Source organism: Triplophysa rosa, linkage group LG9 (assembly GCF_024868665.1).
Source record: "Triplophysa rosa linkage group LG9, Trosa_1v2, whole genome shotgun sequence".
NCBI lineage: Eukaryota > Metazoa > Chordata > Actinopteri > Cypriniformes > Nemacheilidae > Triplophysa > Triplophysa rosa.
The window spans coordinates 14,288,397-14,307,525 of NC_079898.1; the positions used below are offsets into that span (position 1 = coordinate 14,288,397).

General features: G+C 39.9%; 2 protein-coding genes across 27 annotated transcripts in view; both read left to right on the top strand.

Annotated features, from left to right (window-relative positions):
* Positions 1–6,258, top strand: part of camk2g2 (calcium/calmodulin-dependent protein kinase (CaM kinase) II gamma 2) — an 82,519-nt gene extending 76,261 nt beyond the window's left edge. For 14 of the 25 annotated variants that reach the window (XM_057342474.1, XM_057342478.1, XM_057342479.1 and 11 more), the window contains 4 exons: positions 2,480–2,555; positions 2,904–2,998; positions 3,107–3,355; positions 3,557–6,258. In XM_057342474.1, the coding sequence (XP_057198457.1) occupies positions 2,480–2,555; positions 2,904–2,998; positions 3,107–3,339 (404 nt within the window). In that variant the 3' untranslated portion in view covers positions 3,340–3,355; positions 3,557–6,258. Of the gene's footprint in view, positions 1–624; positions 757–2,479; positions 2,556–2,903; positions 2,999–3,106; positions 3,356–3,556 lie in introns of all 25 variants that reach the window. The other 11 variants (XM_057342465.1, XM_057342466.1, XM_057342470.1 and 8 more) reach the window with 1 other exon arrangement.
* A 1,049-nt stretch (positions 6,259–7,307) lies between these two features.
* Positions 7,308–19,080, top strand: synpo2la (synaptopodin 2-like a). Of its 2 annotated transcripts, none has more exons than XM_057342882.1 (4): positions 7,308–7,654; positions 9,239–9,390; positions 9,558–10,264; positions 12,103–19,080. In XM_057342882.1, exons 1-4 carry the CDS (start codon positions 7,553–7,555, stop codon positions 14,682–14,684), a joined length of 3,543 nt encoding a protein of 1,180 aa, XP_057198865.1. In that variant the 5' UTR covers positions 7,308–7,552; the 3' UTR covers positions 14,685–19,080. The 2 variants fall into 2 exon arrangements, with proteins under 2 accessions (XP_057198865.1, XP_057198866.1); XM_057342883.1 differs by having other exon boundaries at positions 9,642–10,264.
* The last annotated feature ends 49 nt before the right edge of the window (positions 19,081–19,129 follow it).

The following is a 19,129-nucleotide window of genomic DNA, read 5'->3' on the forward strand; positions in this document are numbered from 1 at the left end:
CTTTAATGAAATGGAAATAATTAAATTAAATGGAAATGATCAACTCTTAAAATATCATGCATGAATTTCTGGTAAATGTGCATTTTTCTATTTTGCTCTGAAATGTTTTATCCACTTTATAAAACATTTCATCTGCTGTTTTTGAGCAAACTTGCTTTGCAATCAAGCACAACTGTTAATGGAGACAGTTGTACACCAATGAGTATAATAATTTAAAGGTATAGGCCAAAAATGACAATTTTGTCAATTTATTCACACTCATGTCATTCAAAATCTGTATATGAGTCTTTCTTCTACACAGAAAACGATATTTTGAGAAATGTATGTGTGGTTTTGTGTCTATACAGTGGAAGTCAATATGTTAATATTACCAACATTCTTCGAAATATCTTCTTTTGTGTTCTGCAGAAGAAAAAACAGGGTTGGAATGACATACGGGTGCGAAAATTACGACATTAATCTAATTTTGTTATCACAGAGATCCTAAAACATGCATTGATTTTCATTGGACAAAAAGTGTTGGAACCTTTATTTAGTGACTGCTTCACTTACTTTTGTTTTGCTGTGGTCTAGCATGTCTGTGTGCTTAGTTGCCATTTGTTTATTTGTGCCGTTGTCTTGCAGTCGACCCATCACATGATATTAAGCATGTTGCTTGGAGCAGTTCAGGTCAGAACTCCTGCCCTGACGTAGAGCCTGCTGTACCTGCTCCGTCCTCCACAACACCAGGGGACAGCAGTGTGCACGGGCAGCCCTGTAAGTGTTAGACTGTAGGTGTTAAGACACGCGTGATTTTTCCATAGACATATATATATATATATATATATATATATATACGTCAGTGGCGCCGCCATATTGGTGAGGGCAACAGTGCACTAAAAGCCCAATAAATTACCACGTTGCAGTAGTCGAGAATAAAACAGACATGTAGCTTAATACTTATTTCACTGACTGAAATGCAAATCAATTTATAACCTTTATAATACATTTTTCCCCTGATTTTTTTTATATTCTGTCTCTATCAGTTAAAATAAACCTACCATAAAAATGATAGACCCTTCATTTCTTTGTATGCAGGCAAACTTACAAAATCAGCAGAGGATCAAATAATTATTTCCCTCACTGTATATATATATATATATATGTATATGGCTATGATTTTTTTCTTCCAAACCAGTTAAGCGCAAACCACGCCCCCGCCGCCATGACTCATGTATCTAGCGATTTCATTGGTCTGCTCTGTTAATACTGTAATATGTTGTATAAATTAAAAAATAGAGAAGCTTCAGGGGCTTCTAATATTATCTTCAAATTTAAAATCTGTCCGAAAAGGACAGGTAGTATTAACTACTCCAGTGGCGCAGAGGGTTAAACATGTAATGTTTTTGGTTGCTTTGAGATTAGAGACCCGGGTTCGAAACTCCCTTGGGGCAAATACTTTTCCCATCACATATCAGATCATAAAGGAATTTATTTTCAATAAAATAATAAAAATATTCGAAAAGTGGCTAACAAGTGTTTAATTATAAAGTGTAGGGTAAGGTTAGGGGGTAGGTAGGTTTATTATTATTATAAAAACTTGGCTTTTGCTGACTTTCATTTATTGTAGCATATAGTGCATCGCACTGCTGCCTTATTTTAATAACTGTTGTGTGTTTAAATGTTGGACCATCTCAGTTAAAACGGTGATAAACTAAGGACAAACCATGGACGAACTTTCTACCAGCGTTAAGTAGCAGGTTGTCTTATTTGTACTTTTACAGAACTGGTTATCTCCCAGGTATTATTTTGGCACATATTGTTTATGCAGGCAAATCCAACCTGGACCACAAAATTGGCCAATCAGCGCTATAATGTAGCTGACCAATGAAATCGAAGCAGAGACGTTGCGGGGTGGGGTTTGCGCTTAACTGGTTTGTGGGGGAAAAAAATCACGCATGATGCATGTGCAGTGGTGGTTATTTTTGTAAATAGAAGTCCTGACCTTACATTCCCTGTGACTTTATAAAGTCCAAGCAGGTTCCAGCACACTGTAATGGCCCTCCCTAGCAAAACACACTCATCCATAGGGAATATGATCTGGTGCTAGTCTGTTTCTACTCGTTGGTTTGTGTTTACTGAATTTGAGTTATTTTAAAGCAGCAAAAGATCTGCTCCACTTTCCTCTGCTGTTAAAAAAGGTATGGCTTCAAAGTATTGGAGGAATGTAGATGAAAAATTAAACGGAAATTAATTACAGTGTAATAAGCTTGCAAGACTGAGATGAAGTCAGTACCTCAAACTTACCAGACAGTGCCCATCTAACTAAGACCGCTCCTATTGCTGAATCATCTCGTCACAGATGATATCCTGCGCTCAATGAGAGCTTTCATAAACCATCTATCTACGAGCATAAAGTTGGTTTGTGGTTTTCAAATAATGCATGTGGATGTAAATGTAAATGTGTCTCTGTGCTTCTTTCCATCTCCCCAAACATCAGCACGAAAGCAGGAGATCATTAAAATCACAGAGCAGCTGATTGAGGCCATCAACAATGGAGACTTTGAAGCCTACACGTAAGTAGTGGTTTTATAGCCATACTCGCCACAGATTAAACCGATTGCATCCGTTTCCTTGGATCTTTTTTTCTTTTGAGGCATAAACTAGTTTTAAAGCAATGCTGTTAGACAATGATGTCTAACAAATTGTTTTTAGTATTTTCATATTTAAGTTTGGAGTTTCATTTTAGTAAAATAAATCTTTTCCTTTCTTAGTCTAATAACTTGCAGTAACTCCAGTTAAGCGTATAATTCCACAGACAATCAGACAGACAGTGTCGTTGGCATTGGCATATTAAAACCCTACACTCATTTGCAGGATGTTCTTGAACTTATGTTGTCATCTCTGAACCTCTTCTGTTACAGGAGGATCTGTGACCCTGGCCTGACTTCTTTCGAACCAGAAGCACTTGGAAACCTGGTGGAGGGCATGGACTTCCATAAGTTCTACTTTGAGAATCGTAAGCCTCATGCTTGAGAATAGAACTCGGAAAAAGATCAATATGTTTCAACAAACTTTGTATACTTCTACATGTGAATGTATTAACTTCTATGATGTTTCTGTGCAGTGCTGAGTAAGAACAGTAAGCCTGTGCATACAACTATTCTGAACCCTCACGTGCACCTGATCGGAGAGGATGCCGCCTGCATCGCCTATATCCGACTGACGCAGTACATGGACAGTCAGGGCCGCCCACGCAGCTGCCAATCAGAGGAGACGCGCGTGTGGCACCGCCGAGAGGCCAAGTGGCTCAATATCCACTTCCACTGCTCTGGAGCACCCGCCGCACCGCTACAGTGAAGCACACAGGGCAGAGGTACACATCCACTGTTTCTGAAGAACACTTGAATTGTTGAACAGAAATAATTGCTCCCTCTGAGTACAATGTTAATGAGTTCTTCTTAAAACACCAGTGTGTTGCCCATGTGTTCTCTGTTCTACATCCAAACTTTGGTGTTCTTTAGAAAATATTGAACATAGATTTATACGTCCCTGATTGAATTTCTCTTTCCTTCAGCATGCCTGAATACTAAAGCTGATTGGAGCATTTCTTCTCCGTGCACGTATTGCCGCCTGGAGCCCGGCCGTAAGAGAACCTCTTGAAGTTTTGAAAGCGTAAGGGGAAAAAATTGACACAACAAAGAAATGTATTTAAAGCAAACTGTGGCCACCACTTCTGTCCAATCCTAGCTAGATGTGGGGCGGGCGGCCATGGCAGCAGCCCCGCCTTCTGGATGCTGCATGCTTCTAATGCCCACACGGGGCGCTGTATTGTCTTTACCCATAATCTCTGCTGCCCAACATTCGGAAATGGTGTTTAAAGTATTAATACATTGTAAAATATTGAGATCTTCACTTGTGTAATTAACAGTTGATAGTAATGGAGGGAATCAGAAATGTGTTTTTAAAAATAAGAGCACGCCATTTAAGGAGTAAATGGAGTTCATTAGATTTTGTTTTTCTTATGCAAAGAATGTGATTGAATGGCATATCAGAGGAACAGAAAAATGTTAAGTTGATAAATATCAAACGTTAAAGCACCAAAGTGTAGACTCTAGACATCTTGGATTTTAAGAAGAGGATGTTTTTAATGTTGCTTTTATTTTTCTTGGAAGGTTGGGAAAGGGTTTTTTTGGTACTCTGTAGTGTGTTTTTTTTTTTTGTGGAATTCCTGATTTTTTATCTCCTAAATGATGCTGTATTTGTACGTTTTCTGTGTTTTCAACAGAATTGTTTTAAAGTGGGGCACGATTTAATATAGTTGCGCGTAAATAGTTATCACGAGAAAGGAATAAACAGTCTGTGATATTAGGGTATGGGGAGGGGAGATGTGCGAGTTGAATGTCGGTGTTTGTGTAAATGTCTTTCTTGGGCTCGATATGCTTGTTGTTCTCTTGTGTTTTGAGTAGTTGGGTTGGGGTGGGGTTTTTTTGCCTTCCTGTGTGTTTGCACCCATAACCTCCTAGCTGTCCCAACCTGAAGTTTCGTTTTAAATCAGTGTTCTGAATTTATTGTTTGTCTCCTGGTCACCAGAGGGCACTAAACACTACTTACATACCATAAACTTTCTCAAAAATACTCACCCTTTAGGCTTCCAGCTGTTGTGTATATCTTTTTGTAGTTTCTAGGCATGTCAAAAAGCAAATAAATAAAATGGCCTGTACTGTTTTGCACATAAGCTTAATGCGGTTCTGTTCACTTTATATGTGGACTGCTTTGCAACTTCAGGTTATGAAATCCATCCATAGAGACCCAACACTCCAAACTGTCACATTTCCCCTCCACGAGCGACTGCAGACTTATATTTGATGTTTACGTTGTTACAGTTTTCATGATACATAGTGAGTTGAAGTGATTATGGTTTGGTTAGACAATGGTCACTTGGCCTTCTAGTGTACAGACAGGATATTGAATGAAAAAGACATTCTGAATGCAGTTTCAGGAGTTTTCTGTGGTCCATTTTTTTTTTGCAGAATCTATTCTGATGTTCTGAATGTTGGTGTTTGTCATGGATTTGTTGCATCTTGTTTTGTTATATTTTTCTTCAGTATAATCTGTAAATACTTATGAGGGATGAATCGAGCGCTTGGCTAATCGGGGAGGCTTCCTTTTAAACCCACACTCAACAAACACTTGGTACACTGTCACGCACAAACACAACTCTCACAGAACTCTGTCTGATCGCAAAGTAAACATATGTTGTTAAATGTCATATATGATGCTGGTTTGAATGTGTTTAAGCACACAGACACATTGTGTTCCCTTTAAAGTTTCCGTGTGTGAATCTGTGTGACTCTTACATTGGCGCAATGTTCTTGACTGTGTTATTGCGTAGGGTCTTGTGTGATTTGTGATGCCTGAGGGGGCTTTGCTGTTCACCCCTCCCACTCTGTGCTAAGCCATCGCTTGTGACATTATTTTTTGAAGTTGGGCACCAAACGATAACTCTGTTTAAAAAAAAAAAACTCCTGCCCTAAGGCATCTTGTGCGTTCACAGATGAAACCATCTGCCGTGTCTCCAAACTGTGCTCTCTGTCTCTCCCTGCTGCAGTTTTGTGTGTGTCCCGTCTGTGCTGCATACCCAATGACTATGTCCTAATGTCCCTTCCTTCAGTCAAAGTGTGTTCTCTGAGAAGTGAAAGTGTCCAGATTGTTGTATAGTTAACAAATAAAACAAACGGTCAAGAGAGGAGATATTTTCAGATGCAGGAGACTGCAGTTCTTGTGACTGTAAGGTGGACACGCGAACTAAATAACTAGTTAAACCCACTCTTAACAACCAAACCATATATGCAGTTCAAGAGGCGGAAAATATGCATGTGTAACTTTCTGGTAATATTTTTCACTGTATGTGTTTACCTAAAATTGAAATCTATGTATGTTACCTGCATCTTCAAGGTAAATGAAATGTGGCTCTGAAATATGGTTTCCAGTGCTAAAATGAAATCGTTTTTATAAAGAAAAGGACAAAAAGAGATTAACACAGCTTTAGCTTGGTATGTTTCCCAATTCTTGACAACTTTTTGCATTGTAACCATATAAAATGGGACTACATATGACTATACTCTGAGGTTTAATTGGATGCTGGATTTTTTTGCATGACCATACAATTAATAAAACTATGAATTTAAATCTATCAAGTGTTTGTTTGAATGTTGTTAAGCCATCATAACTTTGTTATTGAAACATTTCAAAGTATTTAATAAAAGATCATTTAAACAGAGGTGTCTTTATTCTGCTCGGAATGCTTTTGATAGCATCAACAGAATTTTTCATCAGAACTGAGTATAGTTTAAATTAAGTAAAAATAAAGTGTCTCTCTTTGCATGTTGCAGGTGTAAAATATCATACATATAGAAAGCACCAAACTCTTAAGTCTCAGACTGTCACTTCAAATCCGGCATAGCTGATTGAAATCTGATCATATTTAGCAAGTGTGAACAGCAAAAAATCACATGAAATCCATTCATATGTGGTTTGAAATCCTATTCAAATCACATTTCTAAAAATCTGTTTCAGTCTGGCCGCTCGGATCGGGTTTGAGTAGCTTTTGTCTTGCGTTACGTTCTCGCGCCACGTGAAACGCCATGTTGAAACGTAAGCATGTCAGCCGTATTTGCAGATATAAGGCTGCTATTTTGTCTGTGAGCTGGAGGAGATGCGAGCACTGAATAAAGCCACGCATACCAGCTTCATACACTTCAGCAGCAGGTTCATGAGACATGGTAATACAGTGCAGCGGCTACACACCATCATATTGTAAGAAAAATGAGCCTTGTTCGACTCCACACAGCGCTGCTCAGATTGATCAGCGTATGACATCACCATACTGCGACACACAGAGCAGTGTGCTGTGGAATATGTATTGCGATGTCATACACCGATCGGTCTGCTGCTGCACAGCGACGCATGAAGTTCAACGCTCCCTGTCGTTGCCACAGAAACCAAATCAGATATTGCAAAAAATGAGAGCGCACCACGGGACACTCAAATCGGATCTGAACAGTTGCTATACAGTGTGGACAATCAATCATTTAAATTAGATTTCAATCGGATTTGAGGTTGACAGTCTGAACGTAGCTCAACGTGAACTCTTGCTTTCAAATGTTTGACTGCTCACCCCTCCCCATCATTAGGAAGAAAGGCAAATGTCTATTTTTACATAAGCAGTGCACGTCCCCTTGCTTCAGCCAGCTCTGTGAGTGACAACACAGCTGTGTGGAACTAGGTCCTGCCTTCGTCCAACACAGAATTCCACTGCCCAGGGACACTCTTTCCCTCTCTATTTTAACTTCCTTTATTGCTGCGTCTCTATCACCGGCATCCAGTTCAGGGTGTGGGAGGGATCTGCATGTATTCATGTAAGACTCAACTCAGGTGGGCACCAAGAAGAACGTTAGAAACAGCGTTGCCGTCCTTTTCTCTGAGGGGGCCCTGTAAAAATATGGAGCTTTTGTACTGAGGGCCTCCCCAGGCCAACAAACAAACCCGAAGCAGAAGCACAGATCCCTTCATGGTGGCTGAGGAGGTCATCATCACCCTCTCCGGAGGAGCACCATGGGGCTTCAGACTTCAGGGAGGATTAGAGCACCAGAAGCCTCTGCAGGTCGCCAAGGTACGGTTGCAATGAACACAGAAGAGCTAGGTTACTGTAAAATGGACTTTAATATAATTTAAATGCCTGTGATGTTAGTTTATGGCTCATAGTTCTAAACGTAATCCTTAAACTGTAATAGACACCAGCACAGGTCCCTGCACAGTGTGGTGTGCAATTGATCCTGTACCAAAAAAGCTAAATGACTTCGAGCTTTGAACTTTCAGGTACCGCCTGAAATCCTATCCTCAAATCTTACCAACTGAGCCTTAACGTATTGAATCATAAATAACTAATGTGCTAGGGTTTAAATGTGAAAAGTAATTTCCAACTGTTGTAGTTCATTGCAAGCTCTTTTGCGTACTGGACAAGTAGCAGTCATTTGATGTGTATATGAGGTGTTTTGTAGAAAATAGTTTATTATAATTTAATCGCAGATGTTATTCTAAGGGCATGGATGTTATCATGTGGGTGCTCCATTTAAAGGCAATTGAGTGATTCGTAAATTCATAAAATGAATCACTGAGTCAGGTCTTTTCAATGAATCTGTTGAACCTGTTCACAAAAAAATAGTATGAATGATTTGATCATAAATCATACGGATTCATTTATTTGACTCCAAAGACTTAATGATCCAAGTCAACCACTGGGGAACCAAGACAGAAATGATTTATATAATGTTATAAACGTAGAATATCAAATATAGAATTGTTTTGTATTTTATACTATAGCTATTTGAATATTGGTCCATTTGGCAAACAAAACAATATGACTTCAGAATACATGGAATAAGGTTCAAGTAGTATTGTCCAATTTTATAACACTCCTAAGGTTCTAGCATCATTTTTAAATCACACATCAATTTATATCAGCACTCACTCTGTTTCGAAGTGGTTCATGTGATTGTCACAGACACAGAATTTAAAATTTACCCAGAAACCGATAACACACAAAACTGATCTGCCACACTCTTAAAATGGATGTTAATTTTAACACGTTTTGTGTTTTTTAACACAACTTGAGTTGAACGGACCACAACGTGTAGTCCCAAAAAATAACACAAACATATGTTCAGTTAAGGATAACAATTTTTACATGAATTTACACATTAATAAAAAATATATATTTTTAACACAACTGTTTTTAGACTGTATATATCCAGTTATTTCAAGTAAAATTGAGTATAATTACTTTTTGTGTAGAAATTTAATTTTCAATCAAAAATACTGAAATGAGAGCTGGTATTTCACCTCCAAGTGTGCTGGGTAATATGCCAGACACAAGAGGTTGTAGTGATATTCTCTCTGGAAGCCATTGCAACAGTCCAAGTGAAAAAAAAAGAAAAATATCTCAAGTACTGGCATGTGGGCTGCATCTGTTCTCTATCTTTGCCAGCATTCTGATATGCTCTGAGTAAGTAGCTATTGATTTTATGTTATACATTGTACATCATTTAAAAAGCTGCCATACATATTATGTGTCCAATGTTGTTTGCTGGTCCATTTGAGATCAGCAGAACGGCTTTTTCAACTTTATGAGCAATATATATGTTAAGATGGCTTCCTGTTTTCTTTTGGAGTAACATCTTGTACATTTATCCTGTAGGTGCGAAAGCGAAGTAAAGCATGTAGAGCTGGACTGCGTGAGGGAGATGAACTGGTCTCCATAAATGACAATTCCTGTGGGAGTTTGTCACATGCCCAGGCCATGAACCTGATCGACAGCATGCCAGGAATGCTACACATCCGGGTTAAGAGGTAAACCATCCCATACCTTAGGCATGTTTCATTTGTGTGGTGTGTTTGATAGAATGGGAGCTGAAAGTAAAATAAAATAATTGTTGTTAGACCTCCAAGCCGAGGCTGCTGTAAGCAACTGTTTCTCACCACCATTGTGCTGTTTTACTCCCTCGTATGTCTATCAGGGCACCGGCTGGCTTTCAGTCGGTGGTTCTTGTTGCTCGAGCTCCCTCTCCACGCATTGATAAAGAGTACCGTGCTGCCCTTAGGGCCATGTCCCCATCCAGCTCCAGACCTCACCAACCCAGCGTCCGACAGATCCACCGCGGGTCCCTGATATCCCCAACTGGCCGCAGCGGCTTGACCTCCCCTCCAGGAAGTGAAGCCTACTACGGAGAAACAGACAGCGATGCAGATGTGGCAGCCCACGAGAGGCAACGCAAGCCAAAACGACGCAGTCCCAGCAATTCTCCCGGCAAGGCTGGTCGAGCCTCACCAGAAGGAGCAGAGACTTCAGAGATGAGCGGGTATGACAGCGCATCGGACGCCCAAGTTTACCATCTTCTGGGGCATAATGAGAGGGGAGACACGTTGCGCGGCGTAGCCCGCAAAGAAGTGATTTACCAGCCTCCTTTGTCTGGAGTCTGGTCCTCACAGACATCCACTGAGACTTCATCCGTAAGTGCGGACGACCAGAACCCACAAGAAGGACTAATGGAGGAGGATAGTGGATTCCAGGAGACCACAAATGTTCCACTTGTGTCTCCAGAGAGAGCCAAAGAAGCTCTGATGTTGAGCTCTCGTGCTCAGTTGGTGCCCATGGTCGGACCAGTTGACAATCCGGTGGATGAGGAACTCACCTTAACATACATGGATAAAGCTAAACAAGCAAGTAAGTATACCAGCTTCAAACAGTCGTGGAGATCTGTCTTTGCTTTGAAAGTCACAGCCTAACATAGTCGCAGGTAACATAGTTAGAATAATAATCCTCCATGTAACCTCTTGAAGAGAGGAGGGTCGAGTCTTTTAGCCAACACCACAGTCTAAATTTGTCCCAAAGCTCATAAGGTTGATAAACTGAGTACTGCTGTATATGAGCTGGCATAAGCATCTCCAGCTGCTGGCTCATATCAGGTGACAGTGTTCCTCACAGGCTCGCTGCATTCTCTCCACCTCTCTACCTCCACCAGTACACCACTCCAGCTCATCAGCTGTTCTCTGTTGTGAATATGCCGAGCATTTCGTTATTGTTTCACACATGAGCGGAAGCATCTGGTTGGAATTTAGCGTCATTTGAAAGCCATCGATGCAAGTCACAAATTAGCATACTTTATAGGCATGTTAGTCTTTATCAAATGTTATATAAACCATACCAGACATGCAACGTTGCACGTGTTTAACATTCCTAATAGGACAGCGTCAATGCTGATCGGTTTGTAATAAACATAACAGGATCTTAGAGGTGTGACATTGATCATGGAGGGCAGCTGGGGAATGTGTGATTGTTGATCCCAGATCAGGTGGTAAACACCACATTGACATCTGTGTTTTATGATGGGATTAGTTATTTAATATGGGAATATTAAATACGCTTGTATTAAATTACTGTAGGAAGAAAAACAAAAATGTGTAGGATTATTACTACTCATTCATCTAGTGAAAATAAGATTCAGCAGTTATTGTATTTGTTGACTAGTGCCTCTTCTTAATGTAAATAATTTTACAGTTGGAAAACTAATTTGCTAAATGATAACTTCATATTCACTTTTACAACTGAAGCAGTGACTTCTTTTGGTATTACATCTTAAAGTAAAGCCCTGTGTTATCTAAATTTCATTTTTAGCCCAGTGTGCAACAAGACCTGAACACTGTTTTTATATAAAGTGTACATGCGTCCTTAGAGCCACAGCTATTTCAGTCAGTGTCATTTCAAGCAGCAGAATAAATAAACAGTCATAAATCTAAAGACAACTCTCAAGTGCACTCTAAACTTTTTCAGGATCTCAGGGACCACAATCAAACACCAGCAAATTAAACATGTCCCTTACACACAAATCATATTCGCATTAATATGGTTATCATCTTTCTTTCAATTGTCATATTCATGTATAATCTTATCAGCGAGACAGACAGATAAAAAATATGCAGCTCCTCACATACCGACTTTTGCACAATAACGCAGGTGTAATGAGACAATTGACAAATGATAAAAATATTTATTTTTGGATGAACCATATTTTATAAGGTTAATCCAAAAACAAACATTTAATCATTTATGAACGCTCAAGCCATTTCAAACCTGTTTGACTTCCTGCTGTGGAACACAAAAGAAGATACTTTTAAGAAATGTCTCTGTGGTTTTGTTCAAACAATGGAAGTCAATGGGGTCTAATTTTATTTGGTTACCAACATTCTTCAAAATATCATCTTTTATGTTCTGCAGAAGAAATAAATTCATACAGTTTTGAAATGACATTAGGCTGAATAAATGATGGGAGTAAATAATTTTCATTTTTGAGTGAACTATTACTTTAAAGTGCCTTTAATTATTAGAAAAGATAACTGAAATGTCTCATAATAACTAAGTAACCAAGACTACGCATATAAAGTAGAACAAAAAAGAAAGCTTTAAATAGGCCATAGAAAGCTATACTGATAACAATACTGTCATTCAACATGTAATTTCATTCAAATTCTATTTTAACTCTGTTTTTATCTCCTATTATGCAGAATTGAACCGTGGAGAGACAGTCATGGATAAACAGGTGAAAGAGGCTCGATCCAAATGCCGCACCATTGCCTCACTACTGACAGATGCACCAAACCCTCATTCAAAGGGTGTTTTGATGTTCAAAAAGCGCCGTCAGCGCTCCAAGAAATACACCCTGACCAGCTTTGGAAGTGTTGATGAGGACATGAGACAGAGCTCTCAAGATGAGGATGGCACATTTCCCGGCAGCGAATCAGAGTTTGACGAGGAAGGCTTTTCTGCTGCACCTGATCCCACTTGGGACAGTGACTACCTTGACATGTTGGAGAAAAGATCAGTATCCAGAGGATTGGAAGGAGAGGGTGGGGGTGCTCTCAGTCCAGGTCTGAGTGACACCTCTGGAAAGGGGGCACAGTTGTTTGAGCAGCAAAGGAGGAGGGCTGAGGAACATGCAAAGAAAATGGAAGCTGCCCAGGAACACTTACAAAGTCAAATGCATGCATTTCCTGAACTAAAGACACAACCTCAACTGCCTCCAGACCTACTGGCAAAACCTAATGTCCAGCCGCCACCAGTTGCTCCCAAACCTACCAAACCTTCAAAAACTCACGAGGAGGTCCCACCAACAGAAATGCAAACAAACATCAGCACACCTCAAGCCACCCCGACTATCCCTGAAGATATTTCAAACACAATAGTGCTAGCTCCTGTGGTGCCTATAACTAATCTCTCAATAATGCCAGCAGAAACCGTGATGCTTCCATCTCCTACTCCTCTACCGGAACTTCCTCCCAGCTCTGTGTTAAACCGAACTGCCAGACCTTTTGCCCCAGGCTGCATTACCCACCGGGCAGCTACTGCTCCTGTTGTCTTTCGCCCTTCAGTCAGTAAGAAGACACCTAGACCTGTTTCAGTGGCTGTGATGGCACCTCCATTCTCAACAGCATCCGAGGAGTGTACCATGGGTGTCACCTCTGCATCCTTCGCTAGCCAGCTCACAGGAAGCCAAAGTGCTGATGCATTTCCGCAAATGATACCCACACACCATTTAATGCCTGGCAAACCTACTGCCCCTCCAACTGCATCTGTGGAATCATATTCTCAACCTGCGCACCACTTCTCTTCAGTGGAGAACATCCAGGTTGCATCAGTGCCACCTCCCATGGTTCAAACCAAAGAGCCTTCCTATTCTTTAGAAACACAAACAGCTCCTGGTCACGCAATCCATATTGACACTACTGTAACCTCAGTGGCTCCCATTATGCCTCCTCAACCCAAATCCATACCACCCCAGGCCTCTACTACCTTGACCCCTGCAGCTCCAGTCACCCCTACCATACCTGTGACCCCAGTGTCTCCAGTTGTGTATCGTGACAAAACCACACCCACTGGCAGCCGCACGGGTATTCTCCAAGAGGCCCGTTGCCGTAGCTTGTACAAGCCCATGTTTAAGGTTCCTGACATCAAGAAGAACTCACCAAATCCTGAGCTTTTGTCCATGGTGCAGAACTTAGATGAACGACCCAGACGTGGGTATTATGAACCTGAAACTGTTCCTCAAAACACAGATGACAGCAGGATAAGGGTCCCACCACCTGTGGCTCCTAAGCCACGGATCATCACAGAAATTTCACAGATTCCTCAGGCTGAAGGAAAAGGTGCAGAGCTGTTTGCTCGTAGACAGAGTCGAATGGATTTGTTCGTTGTGGATTCTCCACCACCACAGCAACCTTTACAGCAAACTCTACAACAGCAGCAATCTCAATCAGTCATTGACCTGATCCATCCACTTGAGCCCTCTTCAGGCCAATCCCAATGGAAGTATTCTCCAAACGTTCGAGCTCCTCCACCCATAGGTTACAACCCTCTGCTGTCTCCCTCGTGTCCTGTTGGGCTCCAGCGTGGAGGGGCCAAGGTGTCTGAGGAAAGATCCAAAGGAAGTAGGGGAGGTTATGGGACCCAGAAAGAGGGTATCAAGGCCTTAGACTTTATGAGAAGGCAGCCTTACCAGCTGAACTCAGCAATGTTTAGTTTTGGTGACGGAGTCAACACACAATCATCAAACCCCTCCTACCAGAGGCAACAGAGGGAGGGGCACACTCTGAACCTGCCCAGGCAGATCCCAGTGAAGGCAGCACGTGTGTTTGAAATTAAACGGTTTTCTACTCCCACCCCAATGTCAGCCCCAACTCTCAACCCCACAGTGATTGTACCACGTTCACAGACCACACTCGGTGAACATCTGTCTCGCTCTGACATGGCATCTCCACCTCCAGCACCTGCTTCCCCACGTCCACCTGAAGCCATACCTCAATCCACCTCAGCACCTTCAAGGGTCCCAGGCCTTCCAGAACTTCCCAAAATTTCAGCTGTGCCCATTTCTCACCCTGTGCCGTACTCACCCCCAGCTCCCATGTCAAGTATGTCAAGCCTGAACTATCCTGGCCTCCAAGCTGCCAAACAGTTCAAGAGCGCCCCTGAATTAAGTTTCTTACCACCAAACCCCATAAAGTCTCCAGTCCAGGCTCCCAAACCTCGGTTTATTGCATCACGAGTGGGCATTCAGCCCCGTGTGTGGAGGCCTGGCACCCTGCCTCAGTAAAAAGATTATTTTCTAAGTTCAGACACTTGATTCACTCCCCAAAATTCATACAATTTTGATTTGATTCATTTTTGAAGAAAACAGTGTTAAATTGTGGGTTACTTATTGATTAAAATATTCTCTGTCATATTCAGTATCTGTACCTGCAGTATCATGAGTAAACTCTTTAAAAAAAGGTGCTTCAAAAGGTTATTCGATGCCATAGATTCTATGGCATAGAAGAACCTTTTGGTTCCACAAAGAACCTTTAACATCTCCTTTATGTTGCATAAAAAAAGCAAAAAAGGTACTTTAGATTATAAAAGGTAAGAAAGAGATGGTTCTTTAAAGAACCTTTGACTGAATGGTTCTTTGTGGAACCAAAAATGGTTCTTATGGCATCGCTGTTAAGAACCTTTTAAGCACCTTTGTTTTTAAGAGTGTATATTGATTTTTGCTTGTTTGTTAGATCAGTGGTTCTCAAATGGTTTTGCATTTTATTATAGTTCATTATTTGCATATTATTTGCAGTTTGCATATTGCATATTGCATTCTGTACCCAACCATTACAGAACAGCTGACAGTGATAGCATTTAAAAAATAGTGCTATATAGCACTAAAAGGGTTTCTTGGCTCGTAATGCTAGGGGAACCACTTTTAGTGCTATATACAGGGTTGTGAGTAATGCGTTACAAAAGTAATGCATTTCAGTAACGTATTACTTTTTGCTGTAACGCAGTAGTGTAAGGCATTACTAATCAATTTTCAGTAATATTTTACTCGGTACGTTCAGTAATGCTTGTGTTACAACAAACTTTTCGCCCGAGAGACATTAACAAATAAAAAATCTGGCAAGTAAGTTCTATTTCCTGTTCGTGAATAGACGCGTGTGGTGTCATTCATCTCCCTCTGGCTGGTGGAACTATTTTGTATTGTAACGCGGGATGGTTTCAGTCTCTGAGCTCGAGGTCCGAGGCTATTGGTCCCGCCCGGTTCGCTGTAAGCGCCAGTGTTGCCAGGGTCGCGATGTTGCCTCACAATTGGGCTATTTTGAAAATGCAGTTGCGGGGAAAATTATGGAGTTGCGGGTTTTTGGGATACTTTCATAATGTACAGCGGCCGCCAAAATGTTTATTTATATTCTAAGGATAAATGTTAATTGATGAGATTCTTAATGTGTATTCACACTCAGATGAATACCTGGCAACTCCAGGACCGGCCCGTTCTCAAAAGTGTGGAACGAGCGTCTGACAGGCAGGCTACAGTACAGGCAGACACTCCACCCAAAAACGAAAATTCTGTTATGGATTACTCATCCTCTAGTTGTTCCAAACCTGTATAAATTTCTTTGTTCGGTTGAACACAAAGATATTTGGTAGATATTTGGTAGAATGTTAGCAACTGAAAATTCTTTGGCATCATTGACTACCATAGCAGAAAAAATATAATGGTAGTCAAAGGTGACCCAGAATTGTTTGCTTTCCTAAATCTCCCAAAACATCTTTTGAGTTCAACAGAACAAAAAATATATACTATACCTAGGAAACCATTCAGATAAGTAAATATAGCAATAGAAACGTCTTTTGGCAGTTGTTAACTTTGATTTGACCCCGGAAAATAATTGGGCTAGTTTTCATTCCATTTGGGCGGGTTTTGAGGGGTCATTGGGCTGCTTTCAGGAAGCTAGTTTGCAAGATCCCTGTGACCAGCAGCAATGACAAGGTATGCTAACGTTTACATGATGACTAGCTAGAATTCTATATAATCTAGTTCAGTGATGGGATGGGACTATTTTGTATTTAAATGTGTTTAATCTTAGTATTTTTGTATTTTCAAACTAAAATACTTTTTGCCAATCAACCTCCTCATTAGACTGCATGGATAGGCAGTGTTTCAAATACATCCATTTGAAATACAAAATACTATTATTTTGTAATAGTATTTTGAATTTAAATGCATTTAATCTAGTTTTTTTGTATTTATTTGTGTATTGCCTAGTTAATTCAAGAAATCAGCAATCTAAAGAGGTTGATTGGCAAAAAGTATTTTGTATTTTGAAAATACAAAAATACAAAGACTTATTTTAGAATGTTAAGTTCTACTTCTGTAGTTATTTTGGTGAAAGTAACTCAAAAGTAATACAGGAGTCATGTAACGTATTACAATTCTGAGACAGTAATATTGTAAGGTAAGGGATTACTTTTAAATAACAGTAACAAGTAATCTGTAATGTATTACAGTTTGGAAGTAACTTGCACAACACTGGCTATATAGAACCAAATTTTGGTGCTTCAGTGGCTCTTCAGAGGTTCTTCAGCGGTTCTTTGGGATGACTGAGGTGCTATATAGAACCGCTGAAGAACCATACCGGGGCTTAACACTTTTCAAACCGTTGGTTAAGATCTCTGTTTTGTTTTGAGAGTGTATCAAAACTGAAAAACTGAGGTTTTCTAAATTTGAAATTCATATGTTAATTCTGAAAATACAGTGTATTTGCTGTGAAATGTTTATCAATATGTAAACCTCCACCTGTGGTAAATAACAACATGTAATATTGTCTATTTAACTGTTGGCAGTCACTGGAACGGAGATCATGTTATAGATGAGTTGGTCACTGACTGCTGGACAAGTGGGATTATGCAGTACAGTGTTCTCCTGTTAAAAGGGATGAGGTCACATGTAGAAAACAACATTCTGAAAACCACTGCACAGCACTGCATAGCGTAAGGTTGGACTGATAAGTTTTTTTGCTTTTTAGATATTTTCCTAAGGGTAAACACGTTCCAGTTTTGACTTGGCAACCTGTAAGGTGAAGTGTCATCCCTTCTGTTTACCTTACCTTTAGCTTGATCTGCTTGGCACATTCAAGAAGGGAACTGAGCTCAAAAAGGAGAGGTGAGGATGGGAGACTAAGTATCAAAATTTGGAAAAATAAAAACACCCATAAATGAGAAAACTGTTGACACACAGAGAGAATATAGTTCTATAATATGAATGTGAATAGCATAGATCAGGTAATTTAGTCCTGAAACAATGAGGTATTTTAAAGTTCATTTTAAGATCTCTGATCGCAGACTTCTCAAATGTTAATAGTTTAAGAAACTATTAAGATTTATATGAAAGTCTAGTGGAAAAATACATGTTTCTAAGTGGAGAATCAGGAGATGTAACCTAAGCCCTTAAGACTCTGTTTGTTTTCTATATAAACTCATTTCTGTTTAAGAGAAACAACAGAGATATCAAGATCTCATTAGTGATTTTTCTTTCCTATGGATGCCCTTTCTCAGGCACATGAGAAATGATATCTCTCCTGGCAGAAGTTGTACTAAACAGGTGCATGAGGGTCACAGCCTATTTGTGGGAGCAAAGTAAACAAGGAACCAGGCTGAATTATTGAAATGTGTCTGACCGAATGTGTCGTATTTATATGCCACTACTAATCTATTAAACAGATGGGATTCTTTTAAGTTACATGTTTTATTTTATAAGAATTTGAGTGGTCAAATCAGCAAGTGATGAAGGTTGGAAAGGAGAGAGTCTTAAAGACAGACTTGCAGTTTACCTGAGAACTGAAACAAGTCTGTCACATGAAGACATGTATGAAAAGTGTAGCACTGTTTTAGCTTGTAGAGGGAACTGGTATTAATCAGGATTCTCTCTGACACTTTTTTACATGCGGGCAGAAATACTGATGACTTCTGGAGTAGAGTTTTCTGAATGTGTTCCCAAAGCTCTCAGAAAAATGAGGGATGTCTTAAAAGAAATCTGAGACCTTAGTTTAGGGAACAATTGTTGAAAGTGTAAGAAAATCAGTGTACTTGAAATTCAGAGAGAAAATAGTGTTTGCAGGATTGGCAGGTGAAAATGTTTCATTTTAAAATTTTCTCCTTTTTTAAACTTTAGTTTAGAAGTTGAATAAGTTGCCAAAAGTAGAGTAGATGTCATTTTTAAATCCTGAGCCATGGTTTTATTTGTCTTTTGTGTCATCACGTTTTATTTTAAGCTTTACTTTGGTCAGTGCTCTTAATATTAGCTGTTGTACAAATCATTTGATCAATTTGTCCTTGTAAAATGTGCTTTTAATGTCTCTAAATGATATTTTTCTGTGCAATACCTGTATTTAGTTTAACCTTAGGATGTAAATCTGAAGTGTGTAATGTCCATGAATTGGCAAGTTTGAATAAAATGTGTCTGTAATTTTACACAGTGTCTGTCTCATGGCATTACATGGTGCACTGGCATCACGCAATAGAGAATGCAGAAATGTAACATACGTGCTCTCATTTTGTTGCTCGATTTAAAGAAATGTTACAAAATCAGTTTGATGTGATGTTTTTATAAAAGAAATCAGGGTCAGAACAGACCTTTTGTAATCAAGGAAACTGTTCACCACATGGTGGCGCCTCTGTTCCACATTTCAAAGCATTGCTCAGGTTGCTATATATTGGAATATGACAAGTGTTGTT

Coding starts and splice junctions, on each gene's coding strand:
- synpo2la (XM_057342882.1), top strand. CDS start 7,553: ATGGTGGCTGAGGAGGTCATCATCACCCTCTCCGGAGGAGCACCATGG. Junction 7,655..9,238: donor AGCCTCTGCAGGTCGCCAAG/GTACGGTTGCAA, acceptor TTTATCCTGTAG/GTGCGAAAGCGAAGTAAAGC. Junction 9,391..9,557: donor CTACACATCCGGGTTAAGAG/GTAAACCATCCC, acceptor TATGTCTATCAG/GGCACCGGCTGGCTTTCAGT.